The sequence below is a fragment of the Theropithecus gelada genome, chromosome 19 (assembly GCF_003255815.1).
Source record: "Theropithecus gelada isolate Dixy chromosome 19, Tgel_1.0, whole genome shotgun sequence".
NCBI classification, from domain to species: Eukaryota; Metazoa; Chordata; class Mammalia; order Primates; family Cercopithecidae; genus Theropithecus; species Theropithecus gelada.
The window spans coordinates 8,272,263-8,282,260 of NC_037687.1; the positions used below are offsets into that span (position 1 = coordinate 8,272,263).

Sequence of the window (9,998 nt, forward strand, 5' to 3'; positions counted from 1 at the left end):
AAAAAAAAAAAAAAAAAAAAAAAAAAAAGCAGACCGGGCGTGGTGGCTCAAGCCTGTAATCCCAGCACTTTGGGAGGCCGAGACGGGCGGATCACGAGGTCAGGAGATCGAGACCATCCTGGCTAACACAGTGAAACCCTGTCTCTACTAAAAAAATACAAAAAATTAGCCGGGCGTGGTGGCGGGCGCCTGTAGTCCCAGCTACTCGGGAGGCTGAGGCAGGAGAATGGAATGAACCCGGGAGGCAGAGCTTGCAGTGAGCAGAGATCGCACCACTGCACTCCAGCCTGGGCGACAGAGCGAGACTCCGCCTCAAAAAAAAAAAAAAAAAGAAAAAAAAAGAAATAAATAAAGAGCAGTTTTTAGAATAAAATCTAGAGCCAACTCAAGGCTACAGGATAGACTCTTTTGTAGACTGCTCGCAGCAGGTGCCCTTAAGACCCTGGGTCTGTGATGTGTTTTGTGCTGTGGGGCACATGGCTCCAAAGAAGTCCCTGAAAATCAGATCATGAAAAGGTCATTGGGTTGGGAAAGTAATTGATCAGTTCTCTCAGTTTAAGAAGCTGGGGAAGAGGAGGAGCTTGCATTCTGGGATAGCCTGGGATAGCTATGCCCTTACTCAGAGAGAGGCTGGGGGGCTTGGCGGTGGACAGGCCAGACGGTGACCATCTGAACCTACTCCTCACTGGGGTTTTCCTCCCTCCCTTTCCCGTCCACTGCTGCTGGGAGGGATATGCTGTCCTGGCATCTGGCCCAGCTGACAGGGCCAAGTGTATGAGTGGCAGCCTGCACGTCAGCCCTTGGGTGTGCAGTTTCAGATTCCAGAGAATGAGCTGGCTCGGAGCCCTGCTGAGTCAATGCCCTTCTCCTTGCCAGTGCTCTGAGCCAACCTGCCCTGCGTTCTTCCTGGCAGGCTGGTTTTCTGTGCCAGCCTCCCCTTCTTGACAGGATATAGGGGAACTGGTAGGGAAGAGGCAGAGGAGATCGGTGCAAGTTTGAATGCATACTTAGCCTTGTGTAATGAATGTGGTCCAGCCCTTTAGCCTCACTCAGTACTTCCTTTGTCCCAACTCTATCCCTACCCCAGGCTCAGAGTGTTGCGGTATCTCTACCTGCCTGGGAACTTCAAACATACAGGGGCTAGGCTGAGAGGGCAGCAGCACCTTCATTCAGTGCGTGAGTGAATGAATGAATGAGGGAGAGAAAGAGGAAGGCCTTCCAGGTCTCAAACTTTTTTTGTGTGTGACACGGAGTCTCACTCTGTCACCCAGGCTGGAGCGCTGTGGCGCAATCTCAGCTTACTGCAACCTCCGCCTCCTGAGTTCAAGCGATTCTCCTGACACAGTCTCCCGAGTAGCTATAAGCACATGCCACCACACCTGGCTAATTTTTTATTTTTAGTAGAGACGGGGTTTCACCATGTTGGCCAGACTGGTCTCAAACTCCTGACCTCAGGTGATCCGATTGCCTCGGCCTCCCAAAGTGCTGGGATTACAGGTGTGAGCCACCGCATCTGGCCACAAACTTTTATTTTATTGCTTTTTTAGAGACAAGATCTCACTCTGTTGCCCAGGCTGGAGTGCAGTGGCACCATTGTGGCTCATTGCAGCCTCTGCCTCCTGGGCTCAAGTGAGCCTCCCGCCTCAGCCTCCCAAGTAGCTGGGACCACAGGCATGGGCCACCGCCCTGGCTTCCTCCTTTCCTTGTGTCTCCTTTTTCTGTTATCTAAGTTCCTGCTTTATTACAGGCAAAGATCAAGACACTGAAGACCCTGGCCGTAGAGGGTAAGCCATGGGGGTGAGGCCCTGATTCAAGTCTGCCGCTAAGGCACTCATCATTTCAGATTCAGGGGAGAAATGGAAGTCAAGGAATCTCATAAACACAGCTGCGATGACGAATTCTTTCACGGAAAGGAACATGCCAGCCCAGAGAAGTCTCTCCTGGTCTTGGGATGGAGGTCTCACGAAGCCTCCGGAAGGCGAGGACTTTTGATGAGTTTCGGGCTTCCCGCCCACTCCACTGAACTCAGCTCTTTTTCTTTTCTTTTCTTTTCTTTCTTTCTTATTTTATTTTATTTTTATTTTTGAGACGGAGTCTCGCTCTGTTGCCCAGGCTGGAGTGCAGTGGCACGATCTCGGCTCACTGCAAGCTCCGCCTCCCGGGTTCATGCCATTCTCCTGCCTCAGCCTCCCAAGTAGCCGGGACTACAAGCGCCCGCCACAACACCCGGCTATTTTTTTGTATTTTTAGTAGAGACAGAGTTTCACCGTGTTAGCCAGGATGGTCTCGATCTCCTGACTTTGTGATCCGCCCGCCTTGGCCTCCCAAAAGTGGTGGGATTACAGGTGTGAGCCACCGCGCCCAGTCTCTTTTCTCTTCTCTCCCTCCCTCCCTTCCTTCCTTCCCTTCCCTCCCTCCCTTCTTTCTTTTCTTTCTTTCTTTCTTTTCTTTCTTTCTTTCTCTCTCTTTCTTTCTTTCTCTTTCTTTCTTTCTTTCTTTTTCTTTCTTTCTTTCTCTCTCTCTCTGTCTCTCTCTTTCCTTCCTCCCTCCCTCCCTTCCTTTATTTATTTATTTATTTATTTATTTATTTATTTATTTATTTATTATTTTGAGACGTAGTCTGGCTCTGTCGCCCAGGCTGGAGTGCAATGACGCGATCTCGGCGCACTGCAACCTCCACCTCCCGGATTCAAGCAATTCTCTTGCCTCAGCCTCCCGAGTAGCTGGGATTACATGCGCTCACCACCATGCACGGCTAATTTTTTTTGTATTTTTAGTAGAGACTAGGTTTCACCACGTTGGCCAGGCTGGTCTGGAAGTCTTGACCTCAGATGATCCGCCCACCTTGGCCTCCCAAAGTGTTGGGATTTACAGGGGTGAGCCACCGCGCCCGGCCCTCTACCCCTGCCTCTGCCTTCCAGTCTCAGCTAAAGTGTGCGCCCTCTCCGCCACTGGGCAAGGCAGGGGCGGATTAGGGGGCTTGGAATTCCACAGCCTAGAGACGGGCACCGTGGGGCAAAGAAGAGTCACCTCTCCTACGGTTCGCAGAAGGCCTGCCTAAGCCTGGAGCGGGGGCGGGAGAGCCAGAGTTTTGCACCCCCAGGGCATCCCCCAGCCCGCAGACTACCAGGCCTCCAGAGGACAGGACCCCTCCCCCGGCCACAGGCCCTGCCCCCGCCACTCCCCGCACCCCGCCTCCAAGGCTCCTCCGCCCACTCCGCACCCAACTTATAAACACCGTCCTCGGGCGCAGCAGGGAGAAACAGAGCTAAGCAGATCCACTCTTGTGATCCGATTCTTTCCAGCGGCTTCTGCAACCAAGCGGGTATCCCCTTGGTCCTCCGCGTCTCCAACCCTCGCACCTCGAACTCCAGCGTCCCCGCATCCCCGCTCCCAGGCTACGTGAGAGGATGCGCGGTGCTCCGACGGCCGGAGCAGCCCTGATGCTCTGCGTCGCCACCGCCGTGCTGCTGAGAGCTCAGGGCGGCCCGGTGCAGTCCAAGTCTCCGCGCTTTGCGTCCTGGGACGAGATGAATGTCCTGGCACACGGACTCCTGCAGCTAGGCCAGGGGCTGCGCGAACACGCGGAGCGCACCCGCAGTCAGCTGAACGCTCTGGAGCGGCGCCTGAGCGCTTGCGGGTCTGCCTGCCAGGGAACCGAGGGGTCCACCGCCCTCCCGTTAGCCCCTGAGAGCCGGGTGGACCCTGAGGTCCTTCACAGCCTGCAGGTACGTGCCCCCGGGGCTGGTTCTCCGCGCTCCTACTGGCTCTCCTTGCTTGGAAGGGTATAGACAGGAGTGGGGGGAGGGTGCACAACTGTGGCTCCCTGTGATTCCCCTGCCTCAAGGGATGGGCTCCCTTTTAGGAAGCCGAGGAGGGAGGTTCGCTCAAGGCTAGGAGTTCAAGACCACCTAAAGCAAAATAGCGAGACCCCCGTCTCTTCACAAAAAAATGAATAAATAAATAAATTAAATTAAAAAATGACTGGGCGCGGTGGCTCACGGAGCCTCCAACTGCTGTCGAGACTAGCCTGGCCACCGTGGAGAAACCTCATCTCTACTAAAAATACAAAAAATTAGCCGGGCGTGATGGCGCATGCCTGTAATCCCAGCTACCTGGGAGGCTGAGGCAGAAAAATCTCTTGAACCCGGGAGGCGGAGGTTGCAGTGAGCCGAGATGGCACCACTGCACTTCAGCCTTCAGGCAACAGAGCAAGACTTCTTCTCAAAACTATAATAGTAATAAAATAAAAATAAGGCCAGGCGCGGTGGCTCACGCTTGTAATCCCAGCATTTTGGGAGGCCTAGGCGGGCTGATCACCTGAGGTCAGGAGTTCAAGACCAGCCTGACCAACACAGTGAAACCCCATCTCTACTAAAAATACAAAAATTAGCTGGGTGTGGTGGTGAGCGCCTGTAATCCCAGCGACTCAGGAGGCTGAGGCAGGAGAATCGCTTGAACCCAGGAGGTAGAGGTTGCAGTGAGCCGGGATCTTGCCATTGCACTCCAGCCTGGGTGACAGAGCTAGACTCAGTCTCAAATAATAATAATAAACAAAATAAAATACAAATATAAATACAAAAATTAGCCAGGCATGGTGGCAGGCACCTGTAATCTCAGCTACTTGGGAGGCTGAGGCACAAGAATCACTTGAATCTGAGAGGCAGAGGTTGCAGTGAGCCAAGATTGTGCCACTGCCCTCCAACCTGGGTGACAGAGAGTCTGTCTGAAAAAATAAAAAATAAGGCAGGCATAGAGCTGCATGACTGTAGTCCCAGCTACTCGGGAGGCTGAAACAGGAGGATCACTTGACCCCAGGAGTTGGAGGCTGCAGTGAGCTGTGACAGCACAACTGCAGTCCAGCCTGGGTGACAGAATGAGACCCTGCCTTTGGAAAAAAAAAAAAAAAGATAGACTCCCTTGCCTGGCCTCAGCGGATGGAGATTTGGAAGGATGGATGAGTGGATGAATGAAGAAGTTGGGGAAGGCAAGCTGGGTCCTCACCAAGGTTTTCACCCCTCCCCAGACACAACTCAAGGCTCAGAACAGCAGGATCCAGCAACTCTTCCACAAGGTGGCCCAGCAGCAGCGGCACCTGGAGAAGCAGCACCTGCGAATTCAGCGTCTGCAAAGCCAGGTAACCCTAGGGTCAAGGGAGAAAAGGTCCCTCTGATAGCTGGGACCCCAGGTAGGGAGGGTGGTGGTGAGCACAGGACCTGTGGGTGGGGACGGGGGGCCAGGCAAGGCCTGATACCCTCCTCCCATTCCATCCTAGGTTGGCCTCCTGGACCCCAAGCACCTAGACCATGAGGTGGCCAAGCCTGCCCGAAGAAAGAGGCTGCCCGAGATGGCCCAGCCAGTTGACCTGGCTCACAATGCCAGCCGCCTGCACCGTGAGTGTCTGGCCCTCGATGCCCTCCAGTGGCCACCCCCACCCCGCCACTTGCCATTGTTGGTCCTCTCCTTGTCAGGTCCCCCTTAAGGAGAAGATGTCCTGGCCTGGATTCCCTGTGGGCTCACCAGTCTCCCGGTCACAGCTGATGGCATCACCTCCTTCCCCAGCCCTGACCTGACCCAGCCAGGCCATCCAACCCTTCTCCCCTGCAAGCCAGTGGGCTGTCCCTGAAGCCCTGCTGGTCACTGATTGGAACAGAGGTGGAGAAAGAGAGAGATCTTGAGGGACTTGAGCTGCAGGGGTGCTGGAGAAGGTAGAAATGGGGTTTGGGGTGCCATCCTGAAGGTTAGAAACTTCTAGGGGAGGGTGTCATGGAACAGGGGGTGCCAGGTAGGAGTGTTCATAGATTTGGGCCCTCCATGGCATCTTGGGGTATGTGGGAATCAGGGTTGGGAACCCCCAGCTCCCAGGCCAGAAACACACACACTCTTGCATCTTACAAATCCAACGCTCCAGGTCCCTGACCCCTCTTCCTCCTCCCTCTCTTGTTCTCCTCCTCTCTCCCCGCCCCTGCCAGACCCCTCCCTGCAGCAGAAAGTGGGCTTTTGCTGCCACCACAAGTTGTAGGTGCTTTACTCCCAAATCTCCGTTCATCTCGAACCACAGCATGTCCACGTGTGTCCGACGCAGACTCGCGGTTCTCACGGCCCCACACAGTTTCCCTGTGGTCCTCCTCCTTCCCTGCATCTGTGGCTGTTCACAGCCAACTAGGTGAAAGTTTGGATCCCCCTCTCACACGCTAGGGTCAGTGGCAGGCTTCTAGCACTGCAGACCTGAGGGTTCTCTCCTCTCCAAGCTCCTGCTCCTACCCCACCTCGTGCTGCCCACCCCCAACCCTGCCAGGCTGGCACCTCAGCGTGGTCAGGGTCCTGTCCACCCTCCCAAAGCCACCGTCCCAGGATGAGGGGCTTCTGGAGGGTGACGGGGGAAGGCACAAGTCCTGGCTGGGAAATGCAGTGGAAGGGGGCAGGGGTTCTGTGGGTTCGGGACTCCCAGACTCTTGGCTCAGGCCTGCCAAGTAGGAGAAAGTTCAGAGCTGGGAAGGCAAACAGCTGGCATTCATGGAAGCCACACTGGTGATTTGGCCACGTGCCCATCCTTACTGGATAGGAGGAAAGTAGGGGAAAGGGGAGATGCCTGAGGGGCCGGAAAGCGTCTTCCTCGTCACACTGGGCCCGCCCCCACCCCCACCATGCAGACTCATTTTGACCTTTCCCCTACTTTTCCAGCTGGGCTGGGGGGTGGTTCCTTCCAGTCTGGAGCCTCTGAGCCTCCAGTCGTGCTCAAGGCCATCCTCCCCTCCTCCCTCCCTCTTTCTCTCCTCAACCCTGCCTCCTCTCCCTCTAGGAGCTGGGATCCCCAGGCAGAGCCTCTGAGATTCTCCTGGCCAACACAGTTCTTCCTCCTTGCTCTGGACCTGCTGCCTCATTCATTCATTCATTCATTTATCAAGTCTTTTTTGTTTGTTTTTTGAGACAGAGTCTCGCTCTGTTGCCCAGGCTGGAGTGCAGTGACGCAATCTCAGCTCACTGCAACCTCGGTCTCCCCCTGGGTTCAGGTGATTCTCCTGCCTCAGCCTCCCAAGTAGCTGGGATTACAGGCACCTACCACTACCACGCCCAGCTAATTTTTATTCATTCGCCGAGTCTTTTTTTTTTGTTGAGACAGAGGCTCACTCTGTCACTCAGGATGGAGTGCAATGGCTTGATCTCAGTTCACTGCAACCTCCGCCTCCCGGGTTCAAGCGATTCTCCTGCCTCAGCCTCCCAAGGAGCTGGGATTATAGGCGTCCACCATCACACCCAGCTAATTTTTGTATGTTTTACTAGAGATGGGGTTTGGCCATGTTGACCAGGCTGGTCTCGAACTCCCGACCAATCCACCCGCCTCCCAAAGTGCTGGGATTACAGGCATGAGCCACTGCGCCCGGCCCATTCATCAAGTCTTTACTGAGCAGCTGCTATGCACTGGGGCCTGCGTGGATGCTGGTGCCAGGCTGTGGGCAGAGCTGCTCCTTGTCCCCAGCCTCATGGAGCCTCCATGCAGTCAGAGGAGAGACCACTAGATGACCCCAGTGTCTAGAAGTGGAAGTCCTTGCTCAATTCCCATTTGGGGAGGTCTGGCCAGGTCTGGGAGTGAGGCAAGGCAAGGCAAGGTATCATTCCAGAAGCTGGGAATCAGAGAGACAAGTAAGGAAAGAGTCCCGCCGGGCGCAGTGGTTCACACCTGTAATCCCAGCACTTTGGGAGGCTGAGGCTGGCGAATCACGAGGTCGGGAGATACAGACCAGCCTGGCCAACATGGTGAAACCCCCATCTCTACTAATAATACAAAAATTAGTTGGGCGTGGTGATGGTGGCACGTGCCTGTAGTCCCAGCTGCTCCGGAGGCTGAGGCAGGAGAATCACTTGGACCCAGGAGGCGGAGGTTGCAGTGAGCCAAGATCATGCCACTGCACTCCAGACTGGTGACAGAGCGAGACTCCGTCTCAAAAAAAAAAAAAAAAAAAAAAAAAAAAGAGAGTCCCAGGCAGGGGAAACAGCATGTGCAAAGTCCCTATGGCAGGAGGGTGTGTGGTACAAGGGTGGGAAGAAGGCCTGTGTGCCAGAGAGGGTGTGGGTACAGCATGGCAGGAGGAAGATGGGCACAGGGGCTGGTCCTCCAGGTGCCTTGTGGACCATGCTGAGGAAGGACACAGGGAGCCATGGAAGAGGTTAGGCAGATGGCAGAGGTGGTCATGAGATCAGATTTGCCTTTTACTTCCCTGGTCATCCACAGCTCAGACCCCAGACATGCCTGGCTCCTGAGAACCCCAGGGGCTGCTCTCCTGTTTCAACTCTCCACTTTATCTCCCTGCAGGGCTGCCCAGGGATTGCCAGGAGCTGTTTGAAGATGGGGAGAGGCAGAGTGGACTATTTGAGATCCAGCCTCAGGGGTCTCCGCCATTTTTGGTGAACTGCAAGATGACCTCAGGTAGGGTGTGCTAGCCCACCAGGGGCCCCTCTCCCCATAGGCCCTGTTGTCTTTCTTTAAATTGAAAAAAATAATAATAATTATAGGCAGGATCTTGCTATGTTGCCCAGGCTGGTCTTTTTTTTTTTTTTTTGAGACGGAGTTTCACTCTTGTTGCCCAGGCTGGAGTGCAATGGCACGATCTCAGCTCCTCTGCCTCTCGGGCTTAAGAGATTCTCCTGCCTCAGCCTCCCCAGTAGCTGAGACTACAGGTGCCAGCAACCACACCCAGCTAATTTTTGTATGTTTAGTAGATACGGGGTTTCACCATGTTGGTCTGGGTGGTCTCAAACTCCTGACCTCAAACGATTTGCCAACCTCGGCCTCCCAAAATGCTGGGATTACAGGCATTAGCCACTGCGCCCAGCCTCTTTCTTTAAAGTGCAGCCCTTGTCTGGATGTAGTGGCTCACACCTGTAATCCCACTTTGGGAGGCGGAGGCGGGAGGATGACTTGAGTCCAGAAGCTTGAGACCAGCCTGGACAACATAGCGAGAGCTCATCTTTACAAAAAATTTTGTGAAAGTAAAAAGGCCAGGCGCAGTGGCTCATACCTGTAATCCCAGCACTTTGGGAGGCTGAGGCGGCCATATCACAAGGTCAGGAGTTCGAGACCAGCCTGACCAACATGGTGAAACCCCGTCTCCACTAAAAATACAAAAATTAACCAGGCACGGTGGCATGTGCCTGTAATCCCAGCTACTCAGGAAGCCAAGGCAGGAGAATCACTTGAACCAGGGAGGCGGAGGTCGCAGTGAGCCGAGATCACGCCACCACACTCCAGCCTAGGCGACAGAGCGAGACTCCGTCCCCCCACCAAAAAAATTAAAAAGAGAGAAAATAAAATAAAATTCAGCCGTTGCTGGGCATGGTGGCACACGCCTGTAGTCCCAGCTACTCAGGAGGCCAAGGCAGGAGGGTTGCTTGAGCCCAGGAGTTAAAGGCTGCAGTGAGCTGTGATCACACTTGTGAATTGCCACCGCACTCCAACCTGGGCAACACAACAAAACCTCGTTTCTAAAAAAAAAAAAAAAATGGCTGAGTGCAGTGCACGGTGACTTACACCTATAATCCTAGCACTTTGGGAGGCTGAGGCGGGCAAATCACTTGAGGTCAGGAGTTCAAGACCAGACTGGTCAACATGGTGAAACCCCGTTTCTACCAACATCCAAAACATTAGCCGGGCATGGTGGCAGGTACCTGTGATTCCAGCTGCTTGTGGGGCTGAAACACAAGAATCACTTGAGCCCTGAAGGCAGAGGTTGCAGTGAGCTGAGATTGTGGCACTGCAATCCAGCCTGGGCAATAATAGAGTGAGACTCCATCTCTTTTTTTTTTTTTTTTTTTTTGAGACGGAGTCTTGCTCTGCCGCCCAGGCTGGAGTACAGTGGCCGGATCTCAGCTCACTGCAAGCTCCGCCTCCCGGGTTCACGCCATTCTCCTGCCTCAGCCTCCCGAGTAGCTGGGACTACAGGCGCCCGCCACCTCGCCCGGCTAGTTTTTTGTATTTTTAGTAGAGACGGGGTTTCACC

At 54.4% G+C, this 9,998-nt stretch overlaps 1 protein-coding gene across 2 annotated transcripts in view; it reads left to right on the forward strand.

Annotated features, from left to right (window-relative positions):
• Window positions 1-3,230: 3,230 nt before the first annotated feature.
• Window positions 3,231-9,998, forward strand: part of ANGPTL4 (angiopoietin like 4) — an 11,137-nt gene continuing 4,369 nt past the window's right edge. Inside the window, exons 1-4 of one of the 2 annotated variants that reach the window (XM_025366135.1) lie at window positions 3,231-3,728; window positions 5,027-5,137; window positions 5,276-5,393; window positions 8,315-8,428. In XM_025366135.1, the coding sequence (XP_025221920.1) occupies window positions 3,411-3,728; window positions 5,027-5,137; window positions 5,276-5,393; window positions 8,315-8,428 (661 nt within the window). In that variant the 5' untranslated portion in view covers window positions 3,231-3,410. The remainder of the gene's footprint in view (window positions 3,729-5,026; window positions 5,138-5,275; window positions 5,394-8,314; window positions 8,429-9,998) is intronic. The other variant, XM_025366136.1, reaches the window with a different exon arrangement.